This window comes from Anolis carolinensis, chromosome 1 (genome assembly GCF_035594765.1).
Source record: "Anolis carolinensis isolate JA03-04 chromosome 1, rAnoCar3.1.pri, whole genome shotgun sequence".
NCBI classification, from domain to species: Eukaryota; Metazoa; Chordata; class Lepidosauria; order Squamata; family Dactyloidae; genus Anolis; species Anolis carolinensis.
Window position 1 is genome coordinate 176,186,727 of NC_085841.1, and position 17,750 is coordinate 176,204,476.

Sequence of the window (17,750 nt, forward strand, 5' to 3'; positions counted from 1 at the left end):
TCCAACCAACCAAAACCCAACTGGCCACTGTCACCCAGGAGACATTTCCATTGGCCGCCCCAAGACTGCCAGAAAAGCTCAGCGGTCAGAAGATGCAACTGAAGACCTATCTCTCTTCCGGCAGGCCTATCCATTTGATTTTAAGCTATACATTTTAACCTGCATTTTATTTATGTTAATGTCATCCTTTGTTGTGTATATTTTGATATATGCATTTTAATATTGTTGTGTTTTATCTGTCTATTTTAACCATGTTGTATGCCACCTTGAGTTGAGTTGTTATTATAATTATTATTATTGCAAGTATTGTTTATGGTAGTGGTTCCCAACCTTTGGGACTCCAGGTGCTTTGGACTTCGACTCCCAGAAATCCCAGCCTGTTTACCTGCTGTTAGGAACTGTGGGAGCTGAAGTCCAAAACACCTGGAGGCCCAAAGTTGGGAACCACTGGTTTATGACATAGGAAAACTGCTTCAAGACCACTGGTCCATCTAGCCCAGAGGGTAATTTAGGGTGAGTCTACACTGGTCACGAAATCTAGGGCCAACCTGGAGCAATTATGCCTGCATTAATGCTTCTGGACCATCTCCTCGCCCTCTGTATCTCCTCTGCCATTCCCAGTGAGCTACAGAGCTCCATCTGATCTCCTGACTATAGGCACCCTGGTCTGACATCAGCAGAGAAACACACAAAGGCCAAGATCCTTCAAGTGTTGAAAGCTCCGCATCTACAAGTCCAGATCCTCACACCACTCGGCAGCTATGAAGCCCTACTACTGTTATCACCAGTGGCGAATGGATGGAAGGCCAGGAAATTCAGCCCATAGGGAAGTAGTGGCTCTCAGCTATCAAGGGTTGATGAAATGAAAGTGCACTCTCAAGGAAATTGTGCTCAATTTTTATTTCCCCTGTAAGCTGAGAGCAACTAGATTGCTCTCTCTCTTCTTTTTGTTGGACAAGAAGAATCAGCAGGAGTCCCTCCAAGGGGCTTAATAGCGGCCCGTGTGTTTGGACAGTGTACAAGAGCAAGTGAATAGTATCTGAGCCACACACCTAAAGGTGGATTTATGTGCACATAAGTTGCACTTACATGTTTTACAAGTCCCTAAAGGTCACAAGACACCATCCAATTACTACCACCAAAAAGAATTTGGAAATTTATCTGCACAAAGTTAAAACACAAATCCACAAAGTTTAATGCAAGCTTCTTCTGTAACCAAATAAAAATCTTAACATGTTGCATTTTGCAATTTGTCTGAAACTTCATTTGTACTTCCAGGCTCAGTTTGATTGTTAGGATAAGGACATATATACACACAGCATGCTCCTTCCACAGCAGAAGTGAGGGGTGGATTCACCAGCGGTTGTTGGACTGCAACTCCCATGCAACTCCCTCTCATAGGAGTTGCTTTTTTTCCTTATAAATAAAACACACGTTTCAAGGATCTTGGCCAAATGTTTTCAGATTTGCATGTGGAGTAAAAGTTCACCTTAGGTCCTTTCACTACATTTCATTTTGGACTGATCTGATCATCTGAGAGAAGTTAATTTTCACATGAATGTGAGCTCATTTTCTCTCATTAATTTTGATCTGACCCAAGAAACCATGTGGTTTCTACAAAATATCTTGTAAACAACGAGATCTAAATGTTCAATAGAACACAAAGAGGACTAGAACATTTCAGAGTGGAACCACAATCGCAATTCAAATAACCCATTAGCTGACAGGAAGTCCTTGAGTTACAAACATGCAACTTACAAAATGACTCCTAGTTAAGAATGGGGGTGAGACAACAGGAAGTGAGAGAAAGCTACCCCTTGGAAGTGAAATTCACACATGCAAGCATTATCGTGGGGAAAACGTGTCTCTACTAAAGCGTTCTCTCCAATCCTTGTTAATAATAATAATAATAATAAAACTTTATTTATATACCGCCCTATCTCCCGGATGGGACTCAGAGCAGTTTCCAATCATAAAAACAACGCATACATTACATAGCAAAATAATAACACATTATTAAACAAAGTAAAACAATACCATTATATAACAATAAATAACACTTACACAAACAAGCTAATTTTTTCAAAATAATCACCACAGAAACAGAAAGTGAGTTGAAATCTTGTGTACAGGGGCACAGACAGCAAAACAAACATCACAGAGGTGTCAACCCTTTACTATGCTATCCAAAGCTTATACACACACACACACACTAACTCCGGGACTCGGAGGGTGCCCGTGTTATTAGAAGATGGCATTGTTTGTTTTGGGATGTTAGGTAATAATACGGAAGTTTGGTTCAGATTCATCGTTGGCTGGGTTCAGTGCTGGCTGGATAAGGGTGAACTACAACTCCCAGATCCGAGGTCAGTCATCCCCAAACCAGGCCTGTATGCACAGTTGGCCATGTTGGGCCTGGGTGTCAAGTTTGATTGAGTTCGGACATCATCTGGGTCCAGTGCTTTCTAGATACAGGTGAACTACAACTCCCAAAACCAAGGTCCATTCCCCTAAACCTCTGCAGTATGTTCAATTGGTCCTGGGGCTTCTGTGCCAAGTTTAGTCCCAGTCCTTTGTTAGTAGGGGTCACAGTTTCTCTGGATGTAGGTGAACTGCAACTCCCAAAATCAAGGTACATTTCCACTAACCCCTATAGTATGTTCAGTTGGTCATAGGGCTTCTCTGTGCCAAGTTTGGTCCCAATCCATTGTCAGTGGAGGTCACAGTATCAGTGTAGGTACTGCAAGTCCCATTATCTGTGGCAAGTTGGGTCAAGAGCCATCGCTGGCTGGGTTAACAGTGTGCTCTGGATGTGGGTCAAGTACGACTCTTGTAAATCATGGTGAATTCTCCTCAAATCTCTTGTTCATTTGCTGATCAATGCTTCTGTTAACTGTGTGCTATAGGAAAGGATAGGAAAGGGTTAGGGGAGAGGAAGTGGGTGGGTCATGCAAATTAAGGAACCCTGGGGTGTCCATTCTGGAGGAAAAGCAGAGCATCTAGATGAAATTGTCCCCGCATGAAAGCCTTCACTTGGGTGGGGGTCAGAATGGTGTTTGTTGAGGACACTGGCAGAGTTTGGGATACATGTTCATGGTGCTCACTATAACCTGCATGTCAGTGGAGGGAGGTCATGTGTGTCTCCTGCTTAGTAGGAACTATAGCTGTTTTGGAGGTGGGAGGCTATCTGTGTAAGTGGACACCTCCTCCACATACACACATACACATTTTTCACTTTTATTATGTGGATAGACAGATAGATAGATGATAGATAGATAGATAGATAGATAGATAGATAGATAGATAGATAGATAGATAGATAGATAGATAGATAGATAGAGCTACATTTAATATATATACCTGTTTTGACTTACATTCAAATTTAACTTAAGAACAAACATACAGAACCTGTTTTGTAGGTTTGTTGTTGTTAATAATTTGGGGAGTGGCTGTATATCAAACTACAGTAGAGTCTCACTCATCCAACATAAACGGGCCGGCAGAATATTGGATAAGAGGATATGTTGGATAATAAGGAGGGATTAAGGAAAAGCCTATTAAACATCAAATTAGGTTATGATTTTACAAATTAAGCACCAAAACATCATGTTATACAACAAATTTGACAAAAAAAGTAGTTCAATGTGCAGTAATACTATGTAGTAATTACCGTATTTACGAATTTAGCACCAAAATATCATGATGCATTGAAAACATTGACTACAAAAATGGGTTGGATAATCCAGAACGTTGGATAAGCGAGTGTTGGATAAGTGAGACTCTACTATACTATTAAACTTTGATGTCATTTTAAAAAAATTATGCTCAAATGCTGTTTGGTACAAAATCCAGCAATGTTCCTCCTCTTTCTCCCCTGTATGTTTCAGCACCATCAAGGGTGTTACTGTTGTGGAACAAAGCAATCCAATCCGCAAACCACTTAACAGCTATTTATATGTACAGTGATAGGGGTAAAATTAGTTGTGCATTAAGTCATGCTCAAAAGGGTACAGAGTTTGACAAAAATGGGAGGGGGTGGTTCCCTGTTTGGGATAAGCCTTCAAAGAAGCCAGTCAAAATTATTCTTTTGGCTCAGCTGTTTCTCGACTGATGCTACATGAAGGTTACATTTCACGGAGACATCACACAGTGTGTTCAGAGCTGTGCAGTCTCCCATCTAAAGTGGGAGGGTCCCACATCAAGGCCCTTGTTCCCATTCCTCTGCATGACTCTTCTAATCTCCGCCATTAGGGCAAGCACACGCCTCTGCTCTCCCCGGTCTCCATCCCCATCTAGCTCCGCTGTCTGTACAGGGGACTTTCAAGTGAAACTTACCCAGTGCTATGCCGCACTTTGTCTTGGAGACAAAGGTAGTGAGAAGAAGGCTGGGCTTTCCCGCTTAGCTGTGGCCAGGTGTGAAGTGAATCTGTCTTCTACATACTAAGAAGCACTTTGAAATCACACTGGGGAAAGTGCCAAAAGAGAAAGAAAAAACAAAACAAGAAGATGACTGAGAACGGCTGAGCACACATTTTTCCAATTGTCCCACAGTGAATGCTGCCTGTACACAGTCTTTTCCATTGGCCATTTTGGTCATGAGCAGTACTCTTGACAAATTACAGCAGTGAGTATCTGAGGCTGTATCCACACTACAAAATTAAAATAGTTTGACATCACATTAATTACCTATTGGATTGCCTTTATCCTATTGGATTCTATGATTTATACAAGGGTGGATCAAAGGGTTTTGCCTCCTGTGTCATAAAAATGTTATGAATAAGCATATAACAGCAGAAGTTGCTACAGATCATAGCCTGAACTACCCTCTATACAAAACTACCATTCAACATAATCACCATCAATTTGTACACATTTCTGCTATGGTTTAACCCAGGCATTAAAACCATATTGGAAAAAATCAGGGTTTTTCTTTGTGACCAATTATTTTAAAGCTGTTTTAACATTATTCAAGTCATTGAATCTGAAACCATGTAGGTTGTCTTTCAGGGGTCCAAAAAGTGATGTTAAAGTGATGCCAAATTGTTATAATTCTGCAGTGTGTGCGGATACTCTGAATATTCCCTACAGGTTCCCAGTGATGAAGAACAGGAGTAATAAGAGAAAGCAGTGGACAAATTGGAAACTAAACAATTAAAAATACAACAAATTAGCTGATTTGCTGGAATACTAGTTCAACACCCAGACTGCTGCACCATACTGGCTCTCACCACTCTCTTCATACTTAAATAGTTTTGATCAAATTGGAAATTTTGACCATTTTTAAAATAGTGAAATCTTGAATCCTGAACATTTTAAAAAACCTAGCCAATTCCCCTCTCCACTCTAATGATAACTTCTGCAGTATCCTATTTGAATTCAGCATCTTGTACTAGAATCCGAAATATAAACATTAGGTTTCATATGCGGAATTTTAAATTGTAGGAAACTTTCAGACAGCTCAGATCCCAGGAGGAAGAGGAAGACCAGGCTGCCCCAAAGGAGTATGATCAATTATGGATGGGATCCCAGGTATTCCTCAGGTTGCCCATCAGATGAGATTCCATCTGAAGGAGCTGTAATAAGGAAGGATCGAATGAACATCCAGTATAACACCTCACCACCCTAAGGCTTTAAGACTTGCAATGGTTATTGACTCATGGCAAATCTCAGATCCAAGCAGGGCCGTAGCTGGGGGGGGGGGGGGGGGAGGGAGTTAAAAAGTTCAAAAAAACCCTGAAATGTGTCAGGTTAAAAAAAACTGGTTTACTCAATTGGTTAACCAATAAATTAATAAATAAACCAGGTTTTTGGGGGGAGAGGTTGAACCCTTTCGGGGGGGTTAAACCTTAACACCCCCACCCCCACCCCCGGCTATGGCTCTGGTTCCAAGGATATTGTGATACTGTTATCCAAAAACCCAAACCCACCAATCGGAGTCCCTGAAAGTGGGGCTCAAATTGATGATCTCCCAATGCCCCTGCTTGATATCTGAAACAGGAAACTCTCACTGGGAAGCCTCTCTTGGTTTCTCTCCCATTCACTAACGGCACAGTGAACACAGATCCCCAGTAAGGCATAATAACTTCCTCTACTTTACCTAGAATCAGGGCTGGCCCCACCATGGAGGCCACGTGAGGCCGCCGCCTCGAGCGCAGGTCCGGGGGGGCGCCGTCAGGCTGGGCGGGAGGCGGGGCACCGCCCTGACAGTACCCCGCCTCCCACCCAGTGCGCCCTGGCGTGGCTGGCCTTGCCCGGCCGGCTGCCGGCTGGGTAAGGCCAGCCAGGCCACAAGGTTTGCCCGGCCAGCTGCCACAAGGCCAGGGCGCACTGGGTGCAAGGCAGGGCACCGTCAGGGCGGTGCCCCGCCCCCCCCCCCACCCAGCGTGCCCTGGCCCCGCCTCCCACGCAGTGTGGGAGGCGAGGCCAGGGAGAATAGCGTGGGAGGCAGGGCCAGAGTTGGCCCCGCCTCCCGCGCTATTCTCCCTCGCCCGTCTGGCCTTTTCTACCTGGCCAGACTGCAGCGGAGGTCCCTCCAGGCCGCGATCGCTGCAGTCTGGCCAGCTAGAAAAGGCCAGACGGGCGAGGGCGAATAGCGCGGGAGGCGGGGCCAACTCTGGCCCCGCCTCCCGCACTATTCGCCCTGGTCTCGCCTCCCACGCTGCGTGGGAGGCAGGGCCAGGGCACGCTGGGCGGGAGGTGGGGCCAGGGCGCGGGAGGCGGCGCTGGTGGGGGGGGTGCTTTTCAGCACCCCCGCTTAACATTAAAATTTATCTCCGACCGGCCCTGCCTAGAATCATAGAATCATAGAATCATAGAGTTAGAAGAGACCTCACGGGCCATCCAGTCCAACCCCCTGCAAGAAGCTGGAAAATCTCATTCAAAGCACTCCCGACAGATGGCCATCCAGCCTCTGCTTAAACACCTCCAAAGAAGGAGCCTCCACCACAGTCCGGGGCAGAGTTCCACTGTCGAACAGCCCTCACAGTGAGGAAGTTCTTCCTGATGTTCAAGTGGAATCTCCTTTCCTGTAGTTTGAGGCCATTGTTCCGTGTCCTAGTCTGCAGGGAAGCAGAAAACAAGCTTGCTCCCTCCCCCCTATGACTTCCCCTCACATATTTGTACAGTAGAGTTCCGGTTATTCGACATAAACGGGCGGGCCGAATGTCAAATAACTGGATCTGATGGATAATAGGGAGGCCCTATTATCCAGCAAGCCGGTTGAAGGAAGAGCCCCATGCACGTTGCTAGGTAGATAGCAAGCTACCTAGCAACGCGCAGGGGCGCTTCTGCCCTGCCTCTTGGGAGGCGCCCGTGCGCGTTGCTCGGTAGATAACAAGCTACCTAACAACGCTCAGGGATGCTTCTTAAGCCGAGTGCTCACCGCTCCGCCCCTTGGGGAGCACCCGTGCGTGTTGCTAGGTAGCTTGCTATCTACCTAGCAACGCGCACAGGCGCCTCCCAAGGGGCAGGGCAGCGAGCACTCGGTTTAGCGAAGCGCCCGTGCGCATTGCTAGGTAGCTTGCTATCTACCTAGCAACGTGCACGGGCGCTTCTCTGCTCGCCACCCTGCCTCTTGGGAGGTGCCTGTGCGCGTTGCTAGGTAGATAGCAAGCTACCTAGCAACGTGCATGAGCGCCTCCCAAGGGGCCTGGGACGTCGGGTAATACGGAGTGTCGGTTAACCGGAAGTCGGTTAATCGGAACTCTACTGTATATGGCTATCATGTGTCCTCTCAGCCTTCTCTTCTGCAGGCTAAACATACCCAGCTCTTTAAGCCGCTCCTCATAGGGTTTGTTCTCCAGACCCTTGATCGTTTTAGTCACCCTCCTCTGGACGCTTTCCAGCTTGTCAACATCTCCCTTCAACTGTGGTGCCCAGAATTGGACACAATATTCCAGGTGTGGCCTGACCAAGGCAGAATAGAGGGGCAGCATGACTTACCTGGATCTAGACTCTATACCCCTATTTATGCCGGCCAGAATCCCATTGGCCTTTTTCACCGCCACATCACATTGTAGGCTCATGTTTAACTTGTTGTCCATGAGGACTCCAAGATCTTTTTCACACGTACCTGAGCATAATAGATTAGAATGTCAACTCAGAGACATAATAAATTCCATCTGAAAGCTCATTCCCACAACCCAGCTTCCCATTGTCGCATTTGGATGGATCAGGAAATCCCATCACCTAAGAAATTTCACCCACGTAACTCATCAGCAACCATTGTCACAATAGTCTTAGACCAACACCCAGTATGGCTGTCTGTTGGGAATGCTTTGGTTGTGTGCTCCTACGTGGCAGGGGGCTGGGCTGGATGACCCTTGGGGTCTCTTCTAACTCCATGAGTCCACAAACTGCATTCTGATGCTTCTCAGTGGCTCCCTCCACATTCCCCTCTCCGCTTATAATCCCAGGGGTGAAAGAGTAGCTTGAGCTATTTTTAGCCAAACCAAGCAACACTTCTCATTTACAGCCAGCTGACTGTGTATTCGGCCTGAAAATAAAATGGTTCCCAACCGCAAAGTGCTCAGGAAGTCCGGTTTTGACTGTATCCCAGATCATCCGGTCAACTCAGATTTTGTTACCAAATTAAAGAATGCCCTAGAAGTGGAGGATGAAAAGACTGTGATGGATTTACTCTGCACTGAAGTAAAACATGTTGACGCCACCATAGAACTCGCGAATGACGACTGGATGAAGGACCCAGCAGCTCAATTGCACCCTCTGGTGTTAGTAGGTACCAGGATTATTGGTGGAAACTCACCATTCCGTTTTGGGGATTGCCACTGCTTGAATCTAGAGCTCCACCAATAATTCAGCCATTTAAACATGCCTTTGACACTTTGTCAGATGCAGGACTGCATGCTTTATTCTGAAGTTCTGACAAACATTAAATTATGTGGGTGTAGTAGATTTCTATAAGGAAGAGTGTAATGCATGGTTGAAGATAGTAGGGAGGCAGAAGCATTTATTAGCAATGTGTTGTCGAAGGCTTTCATGGCCGGGATCACAGGGTTGTTGTATGTTTTCCGAGCTGTATGGCCATGTTCTAGAATTATTCTAGAACATGGCCATACAGCCCAGAAAACATACAACAACCATTTATTAGCAGCTATGTTTTAGTATAAATGTATACTTAGCCCTCTATATCCATGGATCCTCCACCCACGTATTTAACCATCTATGGCCTGAAAATATTCCAAAAAATTCTAAAAAGCAAAACTTGATTTTGCCATATATAGTGAGAACATCCATAGATTTTTGGTGTTCACATGAGGGTATTGCCAAGATGGTTTTGTTTGGGCATTTTATTTTGTCATTTTTGTGTGTGTTGGAAATCCAAGCCAGCAATGGCTGAATATTGTTTATAGAAATGAAGGTTCTCTCTAAACATCTTTTCCTTTTGTCTTCCCCTCTTTTTAACAGTATGACCTATCTCTGTCCCCACCCTGACTAGACACCTGGTCTTATGAATTCTTGTGGCTGCACCCCTGCCCTTGAATGAGTGCTTTGTATTACACTACGTAACAAAATTTGAAAATTTTTCTGTTCCTCATTTGAACATGTTATTCCAATTTAATTGTGTGGTATCTACTTTGAAAGTAGTTGTTATACTCCAGAAACTTCATTTTTGTGGCTGTCATAAACTATGTTGAATTAGTTGGGATTCTATGAGATATTCATTGAAAACTATAGCTAAATGTGCTGCAGGATGTCCTGCTAAAACAAAGTTTTTCCATGTTTTTATGATAGAACCAATTAGGAAATTATATTTATAACTCACGAACAAAAATCGTGTTACATAATTTTATATTTATTCTTTGTAAAGAAACAGTGAATTGGATATGGGAGATTCATTGGTTTATGCCATAAGCATAACTCCAAGAGGCTAGCTGGTCAAAGGGCATTTAGAATAATGCCATGTTGTTGTTGTTGTTGTTGTTGTTGTTGTTGTTGTTGTTGTTGTTGTTGTGTGTGTTTAACTTAATGTTTTCAAATACATTACAGCTTGTACCCTCAGTTCGCTTCTGACACAATAAATAAATAGCGTAATAAATAGCAAAGGAATACAGAAAGATAATTTGATTTGAAAGAAATCATTTCCTTGAACTATAGCTTCTGTTCACAATGAATCCAGCATCATTTGCATGTGCACTTTCAATGACTTTCATAAAATGCAGGTCGATGATGATGATGATGATGATGATGATGATGATGATGATATTTATGTTTATTTATACCCCACTTTGCCCCTGGTGGCAAAGTATGTTAAAGCATTGAGCTGCTGAACTTGCGGACTGAAAGGTACCAGGTTCAAATCCCGGGAGCGGAATGAGTGCCTGCTGTTAGCCCCAGCTCCTGCCAACCTAGCAGTTCAAAAACATGCAAATGTGAGTAGATCAATAGGTACCGCTCCGGCGGGAAGGTAACGGCGTTCCATGCAGTCATGCCAGCCACATGGCCTTGGAGGTGTCTATGGACAGCGCTGGCTCTTCGGCTTAGAAATGGAGATGAGCACCAACCCCCAGAGTTGGTCACGACTGGATTTAACGTCAGGGGAAAACCTTTACCTTATACCCCACTTTTTCTCTCCAAAAAGGAGATTCAAAGCAGTTGAAACTGGACTTATTATTATTTTGTGTCAAAAGCACTGCATAATAAATAAGTTTAAAACTAATAAAATTAAGGGATCACAAGCAGCTAAATAGTTTTAGACCAAAAGCAGGCAACAGCAACCACATTGTCTGTAGCTTTAAACAATTCTTCCTTTTTACATGAGGCAAGACATTGTGGGCAAGCATACAGATGCAGAGTTGTTTGTTCTGCTCCACAGTCACACAAGGTGGATTCCTTCAGGTAGTGCCATCTTGCCAGGTTGTTTTTTGATCTGCCCACTCCGCTTCTGAGTCTGTTCAGGGACTTCCAAGTTGCCCATTCTAGGTTTGCCCCTGGAGGTAGACCCTCATGGGGAGCCATCCAGTTGGGATTGCCAGGTTTAGCTGCCCAGAGGGACACCCTTGCTGTTGCTGGAGGAACGTTAAGAGGAGTGGTGGTTCTCATGAAGATTTGCCTTGATTTGAGTCTACTACTGGGAGGAGGCTGATAACCATGCAGATGATGGCTTTCACAGTGTTCAACCTTATTTCTCTCACAGTTAGCAGCAACTTCTCATCACACTTGGGGGGGGGATGCCTGCTGGACTGAAAAGTTCTCTTGTCTGTGAGTTTCATATGCAATGAGTTGAGCAGAAACACCAAGTGTCTAGGCCATTGTTTCTCAACCTGTGGGTCCCCAGGTGTTTTGGACTACAACTCCCAGAAATCTCAGCCAGTTTACTAGCTGTTAGGATTTCTGGGAGTTGAAGGCTAAAACTGGAGCTTCTCTTTCTACTGATAAAAGAGAGGTTTGGATATCAGTGGAATGTATAGTCTCTTGTGTCATATTAAGAAGCATGTTTGAATATTTCTTGAGAACAAATGCTGTGACAAATGTGTCCCCAAAGCATGTTGGTTACCACTACAGTAAAAACAGACAAACCATTCAAAGGTGCTTAAAGGAACTGGTTTGTCATTCTGGAATGTGTTTAAGGGACAATAAATGCATGTTCAAATTGTTATACAGTAGAGTCTCACTTATCCAACATAAACGGGCCGGCAGAACGTTGGATAAGCAAATATGTTGGATAATAAGCAGGGGTTAAGGAAAAGCCTATTACACATCAAATTAGGTTATGATTTTACAAATTAAGCGCCAAAACATTCCTGTTATACAACAAATTTGACAGAAAAAGTAGTTCAATACACAGTAATGCTACGTAGTAATTACTGTATTTATGAATTTAGCACTCAAAAATCACAATATATTGAAAACATTGACTACAAAAATGTGTTGGATAATCCAGAATGTTGGATAAGCGAATGTTGGATAAGTGAGACTCTACTGTATCTGTTTTCACTGTTAAAATATTACATCTCCCTCTCCCTTACCTATATATATATATATATATAGCAACTGATTTCATTCTGTGCAAATGGCAAAAATGCTGGGAAGTAGGAGAAATAATACTGGATCTCACAGAGTAATGACTTTGCAAGACAGAAGCTGAACAATGACCAGTTCTATGCTCACACACATACTGTATATACTCAAGTATAAGCCTAGTTTTTCAGCCCTTTTTTTAAGACTGAAAAAGCCCCCCTCGGCTTATACTCAAGTGTGGGTCCTGGTTGGCTTATATTTGGGTCAGCTTATACTCGAGAATATATGGTACATTTATTATTTTTCTCTATTATTATTGGTATTATTACATTTATTATTTTTCTTTATTGGTGTTGCTACTATTACATTGATTTTACTCTATTTTATTATTAATAATACATATATTATTTCACTCTGATATTATTATTATTATTGCATGTATTATTTTACTCTATTTATTATTGCATGTATTATTTTCTTGTATTTATTATTATTATTACATTTATTATTTTTCTCTATTATTGTTGCTACTATTACATTTATTTTACTCTATTTTTATTATTATTAATACATTTATATTTCACTCTGATCTTATTATTATTATTGCATTTATTATTTTACTGTTTTTATTACATGTATTATTATCCTGTATTTCTTATTATTATTATTATTACATGTATTATTTTACTCTATTATTATTAAAAAGGATACATAAGCAGAATATGAGAATAATGATTTGATCAGAGTTGGACAGTCTATTCTTAAATGTGAGCTTTATGTAAATATTCAAAAACATTTAACTTACGGATGCCTCAATTAATGTAATTTTATTGGTATCTATTTTTATTTCTGAAATTTACCACCCTCGGCTTATACTGGAGTTAATGTTTTCCCAGGTTTTTTGTGGTAAAATTAGGTGCCTCAGCTTCTATTCGGGTCAGCTTATACTCAAGTATATACGGTATATAGAATTTAACCAGGTGGGGAAGATGCAAGCTTATTCTTCTTTCAAAAAGATACAAAGTTAGTTTTACTTTTTTCATGATCAAATGCATGGTACAATCAAGGAACAAAAGGATGAAAGAAAATGGTCACACATTAGCGTGATGAGGGAGCAAGTGTGACAAAGCAAACAGAAAATTTGCAAACATGCAAGTTAGCAATCAGACAACATAAGTATACAAAGGTTGCTAATGCTAAGAAAAAAAAGTATCAGTGGGTGTCAACTAGTAACAGTGCTTCCAGTGCCCAGAAGTATTGTTATCATTCCAAATAAAAATAAAATAAAAATAAAATCTTCCACATTTAAGCACATGCTGTTGTCTAGCAAAGGACACTATTCTTCTTCCACATTCTGATTGATTCCTTCCAACTGGAGCTGGAAACAAAAGTGAATGCTTAGGACAGGAAATAATAACTGCCATGATGAATGACTGCAACAGATGCAAAAACTGAGAGGGCCCAATCCCGATCTGACACATTAGATCCAGTGAGCAGAGCAGACTCTCTAAAAAAAGCTAGTGAACAGAAACAGTTTCTTAGCTGGTCGAGCCATCAAGAAAGGTGACCTTTGATTGCCCCCTCCCTCCCTGCATGCCTCTATGCTTCAATGAGAAATTATGCAGACTGGGCATGCTAATTTAGTCTGCCTCATTTGCATAATTAGTACACATAATTTTATCAGGCAAATTACATCATCCAAATTGATTGGAGCAGCCGGGGGGTGGAATGTGGCAGAAATAAGGTGAAGAAGCTCTACCAAAGTCTGATCTAGACAATAAAAAAAGACATTTTTCCTTCTAGTAGCCGCCCAGTCCAGCAACCACTTCTCAGCATGCTGCCCACAAGGGAGATGTGCTCGTCTGTTCATTGCTTTTAAAAGCAGGAATGTGATGGAGAGAAAGAGAGAATCAACTCCAAAGGAAGAAACACTTAAGGCAATATTTAAAAGTGTTGTGAAACAGCAGAACGTTGCAGTGCATTGTGTAGATGTGGGTCTGTACGTACAAGCGTGGCGAGAAGAGATCATGGTGACAAGGGCTTCACAGGCTTCTTTTGGGAAGAGCATTCAAGCAACTAGGTGCCAGAATTGGACAATAACTAGATTTGTATCAGAGATGTTGTCTTTTCTATAGAATCATAGAGTTGGAAGAGACCTCATGGGCCATCCAGTCCAACCCCCTGCCCAGAAGCAGGAAAATCACATTCAAAGAACCCTCAACAGATGGCCATCCAGCCTCTGCTTAAAAGCCTCCAAAGAAGGAGCCTCCAGTGAGTCATCTCTTCTCACAATATGTCCAAAGTATGATATTCAGTTTAGTTATCCCACCTTCTAAGGAGAATTTAGGCTTAAATTGCTCTTATGCTTACTTATCTGTATTTTTACCAGCCCACTGTATCTGCTGAACTCTTCTCCAGCACCACATTTCAGATGCATTGCATTTCTTCCTATTAGCTTTCTTCACTGTCCAGTTTTCATAGCCATATATAGAAACTGGAAATACCTTAGTATTCAATTATATATCCTGATCTTATCTAATTCCTTCATCTTTCCGTCATCCTTCCATTTCACAGATATTAAAGTCTGATTCAAAGAAGGCTAAATTCTGTGTGAGTAATTAAAACGACCAGCATAGATGTATCCCATTGATTGAGATTCTCTGGATAAAGCCTGAAACCTATTAGCTAGTCCTTGTGATGCCACAGGGCAAAAGCAGGATTGAGAAGAAACAAGTGGGCATGTTTGGGGTCTACTGATTAGGGAGGAAAGGCAAAAGGAATCTGGGTGAATATGACATACCAGAACTAAGTAGGAAACCTTTTGTTGATGCTGTTGACTAAAATATCTCCAGTATTTAAATACTTGCCACCATCTCCTCTCCTCACATCTCATCCAGCTTTACATACAGCAAATATGCTATAGGAAGGTTTTTTCTGGGCTCTATGGTACTCCTGCTGGGCCATTACCATCTATCCACATAGCTTTGTATTGCTAGCTCACGGGTCAGTATATTGGATTTTCATTCTCTAAATGTCCAATATATGTGTTACATCTCTCCTCATTTTTTTTCCTCTTCCATCTTTTTGGTGTGTCAAAGTTGCAAAAAAAAAGACAACACGCACAAAAGTTGTTGTTAAACTGAGCCAGTGAGTCAGTAGGGGTGAATGCTCTGCATATATAGATGTATACATACAGATTGAGTATCCTTCATTTGAAATTATCAGGACCATTTGTGGTTTTGGATTTCAGAATTTCTTAGAATTTGGAATATCTCTACTTGGATACACATACATAGTCAGATTTGGCCATGGTGGTCCATGCTCTCGTTACATCAAGGATAGACTACTGCAACGCACTCTACATGGAGTTGCCTTTGAAGACTGTTCAGAAGCTTCAAATAGTCCAACAAGAGGCAGCCAGGTTACTGGGGCGGCATACAGCGAGCACACAACTCCCATGTTGTATCAGCTCTACTGGTTGCCAATTCACTCCCAAACGCAATTCAAAGTGCTGGCTTTGGCGTATAAAGCCCTAAATGGACCCAGCCCAGTTTCCCTATCCAAACGCATCTCCCCTCTATGAATCACCGGGGAGGCCCTGCTCTTGGTCCCACCACCATCACAGGCGCGATTGGCGGGGACGAGAGACAGGGCCTTCTCCATGACTGCTCTTTGGCTATGGAACTCCCTCCCTGGTGAGATTAGATCAGCCCTCTCTCTCCAGTCCTTCAGAAAGATGCTAAAGACCTGGCTGTGGGACCAAGCCTTTGGGACACTCCAATAACAGTCACCCTGCTAACTGAATTCCGTATGGCTGATCTGAGATGGTTTTATATAATTGATTTTAAAGTGGAGATAACTGATTTTACTTTTTGTGTATTTATAGCTTATTTTATGTTCCAGCATTGAATGTTTGCCATATATATGTTGTGCTCTGCCTTGAGTCCCCTTCGGAGAGAGAAGGGCGGAATATAAATGTTTTAATTAAATAAATAGTAAGAGAACTTGGAGACAGGATTCTTGTATAGTTCATATATCATGGAATTATAGAATCATCTATGGAATTGGAAGAGATCACAAAGGCTATCCAGTACAACCATCCAGTCTAGCCTGTAGTGATTTTATACACAATATTTCTAATAATTGTGTGCATGAAACAACATTTAGGTACATTGAACTATCAGAAAGCAAAGGTGTCACTATCTCAGTCAACCATATAAACTATTTTTGATTTTGAAATTCCAAATAAGGGATATTTAACTTGTATGTCTGTGACTGGAATTAGTTATTGATCATGTATATTTTTTATTCCTTTTTCACCTAAATGAGGCATGCTAAACAATTCACAAAAGTAGCACATCAGAATTCACTGAAGTCCTATGAAAAATATCAGGATGCTGTAGAAGTAATGTGCAACAAAAAATATAATTTTCGATGGAAGATTATCTGGAAAACACTGTCCCTCTTCTTTTCCCAGCACTGGAGAATTTCCTAACCAAGACTCAATCAAAGATATTCCTAACTTTTTTTACATTATTATTATTATTATTATTATTATTATTATTTTTTATTATGACACAGCAAACAAGATAGATATGCTGGATTTCATATCACAAAATCACAAGTCGAACACTTCCCAAGTGTCTAGGACTGTGTGATGTATTTTCGGATGATGCGCGCAGATCCCAGCAGGGTGGCCTTTTGCAGTTGGCAGATCGTAATTTTGTCAATGCCTATTGTTTCCAAATGCCGGCTGAGATCTTTTGGCACGGCACCCAGTGTGCCCATCACCAACGGGACCACCTGTACTGGTTTCTGCCAGAGTCTTTGAAGTTCAATCTTGAGGTCCCGATAGCGGCTGAGTTTTTCCTGTTGTTTTTCGTCAATGCGACTGTTACCTGGGATGGGAACATCAATGATCCAAACCTTTTTCTTTTCCACAACTGTGATGTCTGGTGTGTTGTGTTCCAGAACTTTGTTAGTCTGGATTCGGAAGTCCCACAGTATCTTTGCATGTTCATTTTCCAATACTTTTGCACGTTTGTGATCCCACCAGTTCTTTGCTGCTGGAAGGTGGTACTTGAGGCATAAGTTCCAATGAATCATTTGGGCCATGTAGTTGTGCCTCTGTTTGTAGTCTGTCTGTGCAATTTTCTTACAGCAGCTGAGGATTCGGAAGTCCCACAGCTGAGGAGCAGAACTAAGAGCACCTAACCCATTAGCATTATGGAGAAACAAACCAAAATGAAGTCTATACTGGCTCGGTCGTCGTCCAGGATAAAAAGGACCGCGGTGGATGCTGCTGATTCTGGACATCCATCGACAAGTGGGCTTCGGAATCAAAATACAAATAAACAGTCACAGAAGCAGCAGAAATATACAATGCCAGAAAACCACACAATTATTATTATTATTATTAATAATAATAATAATAATAATAATAATAATAATAATAATAATAATTATATAGCTACATTTATTAATGGGACGTGTTGAAGGCTTTTAATTAGACAAAAGTTAGGCTCTGGTAATAAACTGGTTGCAAAATCAGATACCACTTGAGTGCAAATAGTTTGTTTCTGAACCATAGGCATGGAATGTAAGCGGTATGCCACCTCTATTTTCGACTTGTCCCCTGTGTGCCCTTCAGCCAGTCAGTTCGGGCAGAGAGCCTGTTTCCAGGGGCAATTTTTAGTCAAGGCAGCACTACCACAATAAAGGTTGTCCGTTAATTTAAGCATAGATGGATTTTACTGCATAGTTTCCTAATC

The 17,750-nt window shown here is 42.0% G+C and overlaps 1 protein-coding gene across 2 annotated transcripts in view; it reads left to right on the top strand.

The window, feature by feature from the left end:
- The first annotated feature begins 8,458 nt into the window (after nucleotides 1-8,458).
- Nucleotides 8,459-17,750, top strand: part of asb18 (ankyrin repeat and SOCS box containing 18) — a 43,831-nt gene continuing 34,539 nt past the window's right edge. Inside the window, exon 1 of one of the 2 annotated variants that reach the window (XM_062959881.1) lies at nucleotides 8,459-8,733. In XM_062959881.1, coding sequence (XP_062815951.1) covers nucleotides 8,506-8,733 — 228 coding nt within the window. In that variant the 5' untranslated portion in view covers nucleotides 8,459-8,505. Of the gene's footprint in view, nucleotides 8,738-17,750 lie in introns of both variants that reach the window. The other variant, XM_008114049.3, reaches the window with a different exon arrangement.